Source organism: Cotesia glomerata, linkage group LG4 (genome assembly GCF_020080835.1).
Source record: "Cotesia glomerata isolate CgM1 linkage group LG4, MPM_Cglom_v2.3, whole genome shotgun sequence".
Taxonomy (NCBI): Eukaryota; Metazoa; Arthropoda; class Insecta; order Hymenoptera; family Braconidae; genus Cotesia; species Cotesia glomerata.
The window spans coordinates 9,541,863-9,555,893 of NC_058161.1; the positions used below are offsets into that span (position 1 = coordinate 9,541,863).

At 32.4% G+C, this 14,031-nt stretch overlaps 4 protein-coding genes across 4 annotated transcripts; 2 read left to right on the top strand and 2 right to left on the bottom strand.

The window, feature by feature from the left end:
• Nucleotides 1-5: 5 nt before the first annotated feature.
• Nucleotides 6-1,325, bottom strand: LOC123263029 (actin-related protein 10; the record flags this gene model as incomplete). Its single annotated transcript, XM_044725542.1, has 5 exons — nucleotides 1,303-1,325; nucleotides 1,100-1,200; nucleotides 687-839; nucleotides 334-618; nucleotides 6-267 (listed from the first exon to the last, which is right to left on the bottom strand). Coding segments are annotated over exons 2-5 (786 nt in total), but the record flags the coding sequence as incomplete, so codon positions are not given.
• Nucleotides 1,326-1,378: 53 nt separating this feature from the next.
• LOC123264316 (uncharacterized protein C7orf26 homolog) lies at nucleotides 1,379-2,946 on the top strand. The gene is made up of 4 exons (XM_044727548.1): nucleotides 1,379-1,585; nucleotides 1,678-2,311; nucleotides 2,384-2,688; nucleotides 2,758-2,946. The coding sequence occupies exons 1-4, from the start codon at nucleotides 1,471-1,473 to the stop codon at nucleotides 2,850-2,852; spliced, it is 1,149 nt and encodes a 382-aa protein (XP_044583483.1). The 5' UTR covers nucleotides 1,379-1,470; the 3' UTR covers nucleotides 2,853-2,946.
• Nucleotides 2,751-4,795, bottom strand: LOC123264318 (ribosomal RNA-processing protein 7 homolog A). The gene is made up of 4 exons (XM_044727549.1): nucleotides 4,479-4,795; nucleotides 4,050-4,397; nucleotides 3,108-3,389; nucleotides 2,751-3,032 (listed from the first exon to the last, which is right to left on the bottom strand). The coding sequence occupies exons 1-4, from the start codon at nucleotides 4,513-4,515 to the stop codon at nucleotides 2,944-2,946; spliced, it is 756 nt and encodes a 251-aa protein (XP_044583484.1). The 5' UTR covers nucleotides 4,516-4,795; the 3' UTR covers nucleotides 2,751-2,943.
• Nucleotides 4,796-6,817: 2,022 nt separating this feature from the next.
• Nucleotides 6,818-8,131, top strand: LOC123264315. The gene has a single exon (XM_044727547.1). It carries the CDS (start codon nucleotides 6,866-6,868, stop codon nucleotides 8,102-8,104), a length of 1,239 nt encoding a protein of 412 aa, XP_044583482.1. The 5' UTR covers nucleotides 6,818-6,865; the 3' UTR covers nucleotides 8,105-8,131.
• The last annotated feature ends 5,900 nt before the right edge of the window (nucleotides 8,132-14,031 follow it).

A 14,031-nucleotide genomic window follows, 5' to 3' on the forward strand; every position in this document is an offset into this window, starting at 1 on the left:
TCTAATACCATTGTAGGTATACTCAAATTATCAGCATCACGTTCCCATAATAATTCGTAAGATCTTTCTCTAACATATCCAGGAATTTCAATGGTTTTTAGCCCTGGATATTTAACCGACGGCGGAGGTGCTGGTGCATCATCAGCACTTAACTTTTTAGAACGTTCTAAAGTTGTTACAAAACAAGTTCGAACTTTAATGTCTTCAATAACCCGCTCTGTAAGTTCCACTTCAGGTATGGCTTCTTTCATATCATTTTTGATACTCCTAAAAATAAATGTTTGATAATGTGCTCAATTTTAATCCATGTATATTAGTTTAGAAAATATTTACTCATGAATAGCTTCAGAAGCCAGAGGTAGACTTTGCCAAGCTTTAAGAACAGGAACTCCTTTATAAATAGGAATGAGAGTCGCATCTTGATATCCTACGTCAAGTACAAGAGCTGTGTCCCATCCCAAGGTGCTAATTGTCACTAAATGTGTAGGTAAAATCATCAGCGAACCAATTTCAAAGTGCCTAAATAGTACTTTAGCCATTGTATCACGAAATTTTGACGGTGTCAGCAATGATTCCAGAACTAATACTTTCACATCTTTTGGAGTTATCACTACATGCCTAAATTAATAAAATAGTTGATTTATTTATTTATTAATTACTTAATTGTTATCAAAATCATAAATTACCTGAAAAATATGACGTGAAAAAATTCAACAAGCAGTTGATATAAATCGTCAGTGTCAATATATTTATAAATTTTTCGCATCTGCTTTGTATCAGGACATTTAACCTCTGTCCGTACGATACCTCGTGGTGTTCCTTCGCCAGCATATCCAAATCTGTAAATAAATTTAATTACTATAAAATTGTTATTAAGTTTAATGAAATAATATAAAAGTAGAAAGAGTAAAAGTAGTTGGCAAAGAATTTTAATCTGTACTCCATAAGTAAATATTTGAAACAAATAATATATAAACAAAAAACTGTCAATTAACTGTTGTATCCACTATCACTTATTTTCGACAATGTTTTTCTAATAATTAATGATTTGTTTAAGCAAATCACTGTTAAATTATTTCTTAGTTGTCAAAATACATACTTCGTATAGGCTGATCCAATATCCAATACAACAACTTGTTTTTCTGAAGTGTAACGGATGCCTTCATAAGGTCGAGACATTTTCATTTATTTTATCCACTACTATAAAATATTTAAATATTGAGTTAAAAATTATTTAAGAAATTATAAAAAAGTTTTTAGATTAATTTGACAGGTCTGACGTAAATACACATACATACACACACTAGAGAGTGACCATCTTTAATTGTCCTTAAAAAATATGAACTAGTGTCACCTGCCGAGAAAATATATGCAATAAATATATTTAGTAATGTTTACATCAAATTATTTATTTATTTACATTGAGTGCCGGATTATTAAATAATTATTGATAATTAATATTTATAAATAATGAATTACTCCGCGTATCCGCAAACAAATTCGTCAATACCAGACTCAGATATAAAATATTACTTAAGAAAGCTCGATTTTCCAGCATGTGCCAAAGAAGCACTTGTAGCCATAGGTGAGGTTATAATTTCTTAAAAAAAAAACAATTATTCTTAATTATTAGTAATTATAAATTTATTGTTAAACATAAAATTTCATTTGTTATAGCGGACTTATCGCGAATGACTGGATCGACAGTAAGGCAGCAAATCCATTTGCAAACAGATTTAATGATCGAATTTGTATTCGGTGAAGTGGATAAACTCAAGCAACAGAAGAAGCCTGAGAGTCTTCAGGAGTTTCAATTGATCGAAGTACTAAGCGACTTTTTTCGTGACCCGGATCGCAGTCCAGCAGTACGTAATGCTGTATTTTTATTTTTATTCCCCGGTGAGTGCCCTAGGTATGAGATACTGGGTAACTTAGTGTCGTTGTCAATATCAACGCAAAACCGGCAAGTGCTGGATTCCACGGGAATGTGGATGCAACAATTAGGATCAACTTCTGCGCAGAGTGTTGACTTGGCAAAGCATATTCTCAATGATTTTTTTGTTTTTTCACCGAATTCAATAGACAAATTAAAACAATTGCCAGTATTGGTGCCTTATTTTACGGCAAATTTATTGACAGCGATAGGTGAAGTTTATAAATTTCTAGACCCGCCGAATGAGTTGTTGAAGTTGGTGGGTGACTGGATTGATGATAATCCAGGGTTGTTGACTACTTCTTTGATGGATAATCCTGCTTTGCCGTCTGGTGGAATACCTATGACTCCAATTACTCCTATCGCTGGTTTATTTAGGTATTTACTCTAAATTTAAATGGCATAAGTCAATAATTTAATAAATTAACTAAATTAATTTTTATATTTAAGGTGGTGTATATTAAACCCAGCACGTAAAGAAGATGATATCGACAAAAATACAATAGACGAGCGTAAGAAATTATATTCTAAAATCCAGCAATTACTTATGGATGCAGTTTTGCGGTTAAAAGATAACAGTGGTAACAAACATGCGATTTCTGCTCAACACTTGGCACAAACAACGCGTACGTTGACATCGTTGTCGGAACAGTCGGGTCCAAGTGTTTTGAAAGTCAACTGTGATTTAGCTATGGAGCGATTAGCGCAAGCTGTCAGTACAGCTTTGTCTGTCAATTGTATTTACGGAAACAAACGTAAGTAAATTTAAATTATCAATAAAATATAATTTACTAATTAATTAATATACTTTTACTGATTAACAGAAGAATTGTTGGCTTTACTGCAACCACTTGCGTGTCGACACTTTTTAATCGAATGGACATTAATGACTTATGGTTCAAAAGTTCCGGTTGTATAAAATTTAAAAAAATGATATTAATAATAAATGATGTACAAAGTTAATGTTTTTTATATAAAATATTTATTATTAATAAATATAAAATTGTTTTTTATCCAAATGGTTTAAATATTCTTTGAGATTTAAGTTGTTTGACTTTTTGTTTGTCTAACTCAAATTTCTTTCTCATCTCCTCCAGTTCTAAAAAAAAGAAATATAATAAATTATTAAATTTACTAATTAAAATTGCTAACATTTAAAAATATATATACTTACGTTGTTTTTTAGCTTCTCGTATTTGGAATTGGTAAAAGTTAACTAATTTCTTCTCCTTTTGCAGTTTCTTTTTTTTCTCTTCTATCGTCGACTCCTTTCTTTGAGGTGCAAATTGTCCACGTTTCTTTTTACTCGAAACTTTTATAAAACCATCTTCGTCTACTTCTTCTTCATTTTCTTCAGCCGTTACTATTTTATCATACGCAACCATATACTTTTCAATTGATTCCTTAACTTCTTTTTCGTTTAATATCATGCCGGAATTATATTCTTTACTCCATTCTGAAAAAAAAAAAAAAAAAAAAAAAAAAAAATTAATTATTTATTGTAATATGTATTGACTATATAACATTATCTCGTGATTCCGGTTTTCACGGTCTATTTTTATACACTGAAAAAATAAAAAAAGTGCCATTTGACAGCCTTAATGGAAATAGATTTCCTATTCTGATAAAATCATAATACTAATGATTTAAATACTCCAATCACTCTTACAGATTTTCTTTCAGAGATTAGTGGAACAACAAATTTCACATTAGGCATAGTGAAATGGGACGTAACTTTTTGTCTATACATACATTATAATACTCAAATTAAAGCTTTTTAAAGAACTTTAAAATGCAAAACTTACAGAAATTCGATATGTTATCACATTTAAAAATAATTCAAGAAAGAAAGTAAAAAAATATCAATCATAATTATTTTGAAAATTTAAAAATCTTGTCATTTCTGAACTACTTGACCGATTAAGCTCTTCTTTGAACTTGACCTTCACTTTTGCTAATATATATATATAAAAACTTTTGAACCATATGTATTTTTTGAACTAGCTCAACAAGCTAAGTCAGAAATAGAAAAATTATTTAGAGGTTCCGTCATGAAGACAAATGCAATATCTAATTTTTTATGAAATTTATTACAAACAGTAAAAGAATATCTTACTTTTTATCCCAAATAAACCAGGAGCCTCATTTGAATTTAATATAATCACAAAATCCTTCGGTAAAGAGATTGCCTGCTGTAATTCCGATTCTTTTGAAAAAACTACATAAGCAGTTTTATAACCTTTTTTGGTGCTTGCTACACGAGCAGCGAGTTTCACCGATTTAACATGTCCACAGTGCCTAGAAAATGCTGCTCTCAGGGAAGACACAGTTGTGTAAGGTGGTAGATTTAGTACAAATAAAGTACGGCCTCGTGGAAATTCTGGCTCTTGTTTTTGTATTTTATGTTCTTTTAAAAACAATTGATGTTTATCCGAATTCGTTAGCTCATACTTTAACCACACAGCTGACAAAAAAAAAACATGTTTATCTGATAAAAATCAATAATTTAATAATTATTAGTAAAAAAATATAATAAAAAACTTACTGCGGTAATCTCCAGTGCTTTTTTCTTTCGTAACCATGTTTTATTTTAAAATAACAATATTAATGGAAAATTAACCATCAAGACCAAAAAGCATGCTTTAGCTTTTCTGATGTTCATCTCATTAATAACCTTAAATACATTTTTTTCTATAGTTTGGTGGGGGGTCATCTGAGTGATCCGAACGGAAATATAGCCAATGTAATAATTGTAAAGGAATTCAAAAGGTAACTTGCTTTCTAACAAGTTATATACATTTAACACTTCATATATAACACTAAATATAGGTCAAATAATAGTAAATCCTATGTAATGAAATACACACACTAAAACATTTAAATACCATATTTGTGAAAAAATTTAACTGTAAGCAATGAAACTTTACAAAACAACGACTTGATCTGTCTTCTAAATCATAAGTAAGACATTAGCTGTCGGTAAGGTAAGTTTTTTTATTTTGTTAGATAACTGGCGGTAGAGTAAATTCAAATTATATATATATAGTTATAAATTTAAACACAACCTTTTATTACTAAATAAGAATAATTCTTGTTGAAAATATTTATTTTTTTTATTTATTACAATATGTAAGGATTGATTATTGAAATATAACAACTAATCGTTTATTTAATTGATATAAATAAATGACATAATGGTCTAAGTTTGAAATAAATAAAAATTTATTAATATAATTTAAATTTAATAATTCTATGAAGAGCGGTTTATAGTTGATTTTCAAACGTGTTTTTCTCATGTATGTGATAAAATTTCGAAAAAAAACGCTTCGTGTTTAACCGATAGAAAAGACATTTAATAAAAATTTATAAGAGGAGTTGCGCCTTCGGGCTTGATCGCTCCAACTCGTGAAAATTCGTGTCACACCATGGCTGTCGCTCATGCGCGCTTTGGTTAGCGGGAGAGAAGCCGGTTCACGTGGCCGGCGGCAAGCAGTTGTGCTTGGACGCTTGTACTAGTACGACTACTCTGTGTCAATCGTTTTCTGATTTATCACTATAATACGCATTTACTTTAACACTTAAAATATTCATTAAATATTATTAATTTCATTAACTTCAATTACCAATTAAATTCTCAAATCATTAAAAATCATTAGTAACTGTTCAGTGAATTAAATAAATCAAAATTGATAAGTGACGCCACGCGGTTATTACGCGCCATTTTAACAAAGGATTGCATCAGCCACGCGGCTTTAGTCATTCCATAGTTAACACGCAATATTTGTAATAAATTATATTAAATTCATTGCTAAATATTTAATCATCATTCTATCGAATCAAATTTCATCAACTATTCGATTCTGATATCGAATTATCTAATTAGTTCCTACACTAATAATTCTAATCAATCAATCGGTCTCTGCACTGACATTTTACGTCAATTAATTAGTATTTCACTATTAAGTGACTCTAGCTAGCTTAAAAGCTAGCGTCAATTCATTAATTCTGAATTAATACCATTTGCTTTTCTAAAGCGGTTGAGCTCACCTCGTTTGTGTTGTTTGCGACGGCAATTTACACATATTCTTTTATTCGCACTACACGCTTTGCGTTCTTACTTGTACATTTTTTCATTCGAGGAGGTTTTTTCTCAGTCCAACTGAGTTTTCCTCCTCTGGGGATAAATAAATCTTTATTTTATTCCCCAACAAATCGACGCATAATTTATTTAATATCCTAATCCCAAATTAATCATAATTTTTAAAACAATTACGGAAACTATCCTAAGTGGATAGTTTTCGACAAAAAAAACATTTGGTGCCTCCTGTGAGGTTTGAAGTGCACACGAACCCTGATTTGCGAAGACGAGCAAGACGATCCAAGGATCCAATCACTACACCACCCAGCTGCTGCCAGCATCGTTGGACTTCAATACATATGAGATAAGTTTTTGAATTATTAAAATTTATATAATACTAACTATTATATTATTTTATCACTTGATAATATATTCAACTTATTCATTTGTAATTTTAATTAATTGTCTAAGTTTGACTGACGGATTGGTTGTCACTAGGCAATCAATTTATCAATCGAATAGTGCAATTGGTTATCATTGAAATATTTACGTATGTTATTATTCTTATTATTTACGTATAATTTAATTTAATTAATTATCTAAAAATTGACAATTAATTGGTCATTGTATGGTGACTAGTTACTGTTCGACAGAATAATTAATTATTAATTAATCTCTATCTTCATTATTAATTCTCAAATTATTTATTATTAATCATAATTAAGTGTTTAAGTCGTTTCTTAGATAAATTGATCACCACAAGTAATCTATTTATTATAGAAATAAGACAATTAATTATCAATTGATATTTATCACGATTATTATTATTGTTATTTTTATAAATTTATCACAAAATGGATAATCCTAACATTTCTATAGAACAAAAGAGAATATTAATCACCACTAAAATTACCAAAGTGTTAAATGAGTTGACGGTCGGGAATATTACTGATGCTGATGCATCCTTACGCCTTGTTAAAATAAAAGAACTATTTGAACAATATGACATGATCATTGACGAACTTGAAATGACTGAACCAGAGAATGATGAAGTAAATCTAGCAGAGGAAGTAAGGACACTTTATTACAAACTTGTCGGACAAGTAAAAACTTCAAATCAAACTATTAATAATTCACAAAATGATAATTCTAAAGGAAACAATTCAGGCGGTAATAATTCAACATTTGAAACACAACGTTTAGCAAAACTTCCAACTATTGATTTACCTAAATTCGACGGAAACTTAGAGAATTGGCTATCTTTCAAAAACACATTTAAAACACTTATTGATACACGTAATGATCTTGATGATCTAAACAAAATTTTATCCCTCCGCGGATGTTTAACTGGCTCAGCAGCTAACAAGCTAGCGCTTTTTGATGCGAGTGCAGAAAATTATACTAAAGCTTGGGATTTTTTAACTAAAACATATCAGAAGAAAAGAGCATTAATTTTTAAACATTATGACTCGATACTTAATCTCAATACAATTTCAATCCCAACAACAGATAATTTAAACAAGTTGATAGATGATGCTCGGCAACATATAAATAATTTACAGTCACTTCAAATTAATATTACCGAATCCTTACTTGTACGAATATTAGAAAATAAATTACCATCAGAAATTAAAAACAAATGGCAAGAAACGTTCACTGACAACGACACTCTTCCAACATTCGAATCATTTTGTGAATTTGTCTCAAACTTTGCCTTCAGACTTAGTACACACAAACCCGATAAACATCGCGATTCCGATCATTCCTCTAAACGAAGACGTAATGAACACTCGAATAATAATTTGAAGAAACAAAAAACTGACACGCCAGTTCGAGCTTTAGTGACAACCGCCTCTTCTGCCTGCCCATGTTGCAAACACTTACATCCGCTCTATAAATGTTACACATTCAATGCATTAACTGTAGGAGAACGCATAAAATTTGTAAAATCTAGTAAACTCTGTAATAATTGTCTTCGCGTACACAAAGGAACTTGCACTTCTAGCAGATGTCGAGTCTGTAAGAAATTCCATCATACTACATTGCACATTAATCAAAATGTAACTCAACAAACAAATAATGCTAATGTATAAAAAAATAATTCTGCTAAAATCGAATCACCCGCTACTGTAACAACTGATAAGAGATCTACAGCCTGACTAGTCGTACATAATTATACAACCATACTTAGAACACCGCGTTTTCAATTGATGATGAGTGCTCTCATCCAGATGCGTGACTCGACAGGTAAATTCATACAAGCTCGCGCTTTACTTGATACCTGTGCAACAGCTAATTTTATTACTGAAAATTTGACTAATAAATTAAAACTTCCTATGCAAAATTGTTCTATTCCAATCGGGGCTGTTAATGGAATGCAAACCCTTTCAAAACATGTCGTACAAATAAATTGTAAATCTTTAAACGATAAATTTCAAAAAATATTGTCATTTTTAACCGTTGATGAAATTGCAGAATTAAGTCCGAATGAAATGTTTCTACGTAATAAAATATGCATACTTAAAAACATAATACTCGCTGATCCACAATTTCACATACCAAGACCTGTAGATGTCCTTATCGGTTCAGGTACCACACTTTCTCTTCTATCTGTCGGACAGATTAATTGCTCACAAAATGATTGTGATTTAATACTACAAAAAACGCAACTGGGATGGGTCGTAGCGGATGGAGTCAATAATGATAAAGATGTATTTCCTGTAACTTGTCAATTAACTGATCTATCGAGTTAATTAACCAAATTTTGGAATATTGAAGACGTAGGTTCTAATGATTCTCGATCCTTTGATGATTCTACGTGTGAGACCTATTATCAAAATACCACTACTCGCGATACAGACGGTAGATATGTAGTAAAATTACCCTTTCGCGTAGACGATGTCGATTTCGGGAGTTCTAAACAACTAGCTTATAAAAGATTTCTATCCTTACAGAGGAGATTAAATTCAGATTCCTCATTAAAATCTGAATACACTAAAGTCATGAACGAATACATCGATCTTGGCCACATGGTACACGTACCGGATGATAGTGGACCTGGGTATTATATGCCCCATCATCCGATAATTAAAACATCTAGTACTACCACCAAGGTACGCGTTGTATTTGATGCTTCAGCTAAAACCGATAAAGGTATCTCATTGAATGAACTTCTACTAACTGGGCCTACTATACAGGACAATCTCTTCACTATTCTTTTGCGTTTTCGCACCTTTGTTTATACTATGACTTCTGACATCGCTCAAATGTATCGACAAATCTGTATACATCCGGATCATCACAAATTTCAACGAATTCTTTACTATCATAATAACAATATTAGCACCTTTGAACTTAAACGAGTTACGTTCGGGGTTTCTGCAGCCCCATTTTTAGCTATACGCACCGTAAATCAACTTGCTGATGACGAATCTCATAATTTTCCTGTAGCTTCAAAAATATTAAAACGAGATCTTTATGTCGATAATTTATTAACTGGATCTAATTCTTTGACTGAAATTTTAAAATTGCGTGATGAAATCATTCAACTGGTGCGAAAGGGTGGATTTGAACTCAGACAATGGGCTTCAAATCATCGACACGCACTGGATAATTTCGATCAAAGAACTTTAGATTTAGATTGTGCTATCAATGATGATCCGATTTCTAAAACTTTAGGCATTGCATGGAATTCTCTAACGGACGAATTTATTTACACAGTCAAACCAATTGATTCATCGCGAAAAATAACTAAGCGAACTATCTTATCTGATATTGCAAAAATTTTCGACCCTATCGGAATTCTGGGTCCTATAGTATTAGCTGAAAAAACTACACCGGCACACAAAAAAAAGTTGTCTGTACTTGGGACGCGCCACATATATTCCCATGTAATTTGACCCGCTGAACCCGAATTTGAGGTCCGTTTGGCCCCTACACCCTAGATTTTGAGAAACTGTAAAACCGAAAAAACGGGAAAATTGGGGGTTTTGGTGATTGAAAAATTTTTTTAGATTCTAACTATGCATGATTTTCATGTATTTCGATCTGCTTTATACTTATCTGAAGTGTACTCAGACCAGCAGCCATTAAAAGTCTAAGTAAATCCCGAAAAACCCATGAAAATTGCGAAAAAACAAAAATTCCCAATATTGTGATAAAAAATGTATTGAGCTAAATATATGATGATTTTCATGTAGGTTTATCGACGACATATAAATCTCCAACTTTTATAACTCAGACGTCTCGAAAACATCAAACAAATGTGCAAAAAAACCAGAAAATTGGCAAAAAATCAAGTGTAATATCATAAAAATCGAGTTATTATTCAAAATAAATAAAAAAAATCATATCATTCGATCTGTGGTGCATAAAAAAAAAGTATTTCGTCTTAAGACTTAAAAAAAATTAATTTTTTCGGAAAATATCATCAAAACCCTTTGGATTTGAATTTTAATTCGTTCTCCGCTTATATCTCACCCTTTTATCTTCAAACGTCCTGCATAAAGGGTTTCTCTTTCGTTTCCTCTCTTCTTCGGGTAAATCTCTCTTCCGAGTCCAACAATGATCTACCATCATATTGACATCCACTCATGTTTTGATGGAATGTTTCTTCTCTTTCTTCACTGAAATTACCAAGATTTTCAGGAAAGTGTGAAAGATGAGATTGTAAATAGTGCAATTTTGTATTCACATTCCCTAAAAAATTTCGAGATACTTCCTTAAAACTTCCCCAAGCTGCTCTCTCAATCGAAGAACCTGCAGCTCCTGAACCAGTGAATGAACATGAAGAGATGGAAGTTGAAGATAACTTTGAAGAAATCGATCCTGAACCCGAAGAGATCCATTCTGAGGATGAAGAATACATCCCGAGTGGTGTTCCTAGAAGTAAAGACCCTGAAGTCTTCGATCAACTTGAATTGAATGACCTTGTACGAGACTTAGGACTATCTAAGGTAAAAGCTGAACATTTAGCCTCAGCTTTAAGGAAAAATTTATTAGCTAAAAATACAACAGCTTATTTTTATCGTGATAGGGAAAAGAGTTCCGGAAGTATTTTACAAAAGACAGCGAAAATTCATTTGTGTACTGTTCAGATGTAAAAGGACTGATCGATGAGTTGAAGCCAAACACTTACAAAGACGAAGAATGGAGGCTTTTATTGACTCCTCTAGGCGAAGTCTTAAAGCTGTGCTTCTTCATAATGGAAACTTATTGGCACCGATTCCAGTAGCTCATTCGACTAAACTAAAGGAGACTTATGACAATTTACAGGTTGTATTAGATAAAATAAACTATTCAGAACATCAATGGAAGGTTTGTGGTGATCTGAAAATTGCAACAATATTGCTAGGCCAACAATCAGGGGTTCACAAAGTACCCCTGCTTCTTATGTTTGTGGGATAGCCGAGACCGAAAGAATCATTACATTCAAAAAGAATGGCCAACAAGAACAAATTTGAATCCTGGTTCTCACAATGTTACGCGACAATCTCTAATTGATCCTTCCAAGTACTTGCTGCCCCCACTTCATATCAAGCTTGGCCTTATGAAGCAATTTGTCAAAGCTCTGGATAAAGATGGAAACTGTTTTAAGTACTTGGGCGAAAAATTTCCAGCTATAAGTGACGCTAAATTAAAAGAAGGAATTTTTGATGGACCCCAAATTCGGACTCTATTCCAGGATGCTAATCTTGAATATGAGATGAACGAGATTGAGAGAGCAGCTTGGGGAAGTTTTAAGGAAGTATCACAGCAATTTTTAGGGAATACGAAAAGTGATAACTACGCAACTTTAGTTGACGAGTTGTTATACAACTATAATACTTTAGGTTGCTTAATGAATACAAAATTGCACTATTTACATTCTCATCTTTCACACTTTCCTGAAAATCTTGGTGATTTTAGTGAAGAGCAGCAGTGAGAGATTCCATCAAGACATTAGTGTGATGGAAAACGATATCAAGGAACGTGGGATGTAAATATGATGGCAGATCATTGTTGGACTCTGAAGAGAGATTTACCCGAAGAAGAGAGGAAACGAAAGAGAAACCCTTTATGCAGGACGTTTGAAGATAAAAGGGTGAGATATAAGCGGAGAACGAATTAAAATTCAAATCCAAAGGGTTTTGATGATATTTTCCGAAAAATTAATTTTTTTAAGTCTTAGGACGAAATACTTTTTTTTATGCACCACAGATCGAATGATATGATTTTTTATTTATTTTGAATAATAACTCGATTTTTATTATATTACATTTGATTTTTTTCCAATTTTCGGGGTTTTTGCACATTTGTTTGATGTTTTCGAGACGTCTGAGTTATAAAGTTGGAGATTTATATGTCGTCGATAAACCTACATGAAAATCATCATATATTTAGCTCAATACATTTTTTATCACAATATTGGGAATTTTTGTTTTTTCGCAATTTTCATGGGTTTTTCGGGATTTACTTAGACTTTTAATGGCTGCTGGTCTGAGTACACTTCAGATAAGTATAAAGCAGATCGAAATACATGAAAATCATGCATAGTTAGAATCTAAAAAATTTTTCAATCACCAAAACCCCCAATTTTCCCTGTTTTTTCGGTTTTTACAGTTTTCTCAAAATCTTAGGGTGTAGGGCCAAACGGACCTCAAATTCGGGTTCAGCGGGTCAAATTACATGGGAATATATGTGGCGCGTCCCAAGTACAGACAACTTTTTTTTTTTTGTGTGCCGGTGTATAATTATAAAAATATAATTATAATTATAAGAACTGGCATTGCTGTCTTGTTAACTAATGATATATATTCAAACGTCCTGCATAAAGGGTTTCTCTTTCGTTTCCTCTCTTCTTCGGGTAAATCTCTCTTCAGAGTCCAACAATGATCTGCCATCATATTTACATCCCACGTTCCTTGATATCGTTTTTCCATCACACTAATGTCTTGATGGAATCTCTCACCTTGCTCTTCACTAAAATCACCAAGATTTTCAGGAAAGTGTGAAAGATGAGAATGTAAATAGTGCAATTTTGTATTCATTAAGCAACCTAAAGTATTATAGTTGTATAACAACTCGTCAACTAAAGTTGCGTAGTTATCACTTTTCGTATTCCCTAAAAATTGCTGTGATACTTCCTTAAAACTTCCCCAAGCTGCTCTCTCAATCTCGTTCATCTCATATTCAAGATTAGCATCCTGAATAGAGTCCGAATTTGGGGTCCATCAAAAATTCCTTCTTTTAATTTAGCGTCACTTATAGCTGGAAATTTTTCGCCCAAGTACTTAAAACAGTTTCCATCTTTATCCAGAGCTTTGACAAATTGCTTCATAAGGCCAAGCTTGATATGAAGTGGGGGCAGCAAGTACTTGGAAGGATCAATTAGAGATTGTCGCGTAACATTGTGAGAACCAGGATTCAAATTTGTTCTTGTTGGCCATTCTTTTTGAATGTAATGATTCTTTCGGTCTCGGCTATCCCAACAAACATAAGAAGCAGGGGTACTTTGTGAACCCTGATTGTTGGCCTAGCAATATTGTTGCAATTTTCAGATCACCACAAACCTTCCATTGATGTTCTGAATAGTTTATTTTATCTAATACAACCTGTAAATTGTCATAAGTCTCCTTTAGTTTAGTCGAATGAGCTACTGGAATCGGTGCCAATAAGTTTCCATTATGAAGAAGCACAGCTTTAAGACTTCGCCTAGAGGAGTCAATAAAAAGCCTCCATTCTTCGTCTTTGTAAGTGTTTGGCTTCAACTCATCGATCAGTCCTTTTACATCTGAACAGTACACAAATGAATTTTCGCTGTCTTTTGTAAAATACTTCCGGAACTCTTTTTCCCTATCACGATAAAAATAAGCTGTTGTATTTTTAGCTAATAAATTTTTTTTCCTTAAAGCTGAGGCTAAATGTTCAGCTTTTACCTTAGATAGTCCTAAGTCTCGTACAAGGTCATTCAATTCAAGTTGATCGAAGACTTCAGGGTCTTTACTTCTAGGAACACCACTCGGGATGTATTCTTCATCCT

Bases quoted from the DNA above. Each gene is read 5' to 3' on its own strand.
- LOC123264316 (XM_044727548.1), top strand. From the start codon at position 1,471: ATGAATTACTCCGCGTATCCGCAAACAAATTCGTCAATACCAGACTCA. The intron at 1,586-1,677 runs GTGAGGTTATAA...CATTTGTTATAG, and splicing joins AGAAGCACTTGTAGCCATAG to CGGACTTATCGCGAATGACT. The intron at 2,689-2,757 runs GTAAGTAAATTT...ACTGATTAACAG, and splicing joins TTGTATTTACGGAAACAAAC to AAGAATTGTTGGCTTTACTG.
- LOC123264318 (XM_044727549.1), bottom strand. From the start codon at position 4,515: ATGGTTACGAAAGAAAAAAGCACTGGAGATTACCGCA. The intron at 3,390-4,049 runs GTAAGATATTCT...TTTTTTTTTCAG, and splicing joins TGGTTTATTTGGGATAAAAA to AATGGAGTAAAGAATATAAT. The intron at 3,033-3,107 runs GTAAGTATATAT...TCTTTTTTTTAG, and splicing joins ACGAGAAGCTAAAAAACAAC to AACTGGAGGAGATGAGAAAG.
- LOC123264315 (XM_044727547.1), top strand. From the start codon at position 6,866: ATGGATAATCCTAACATTTCTATAGAACAAAAGAGAATATTAATCACC.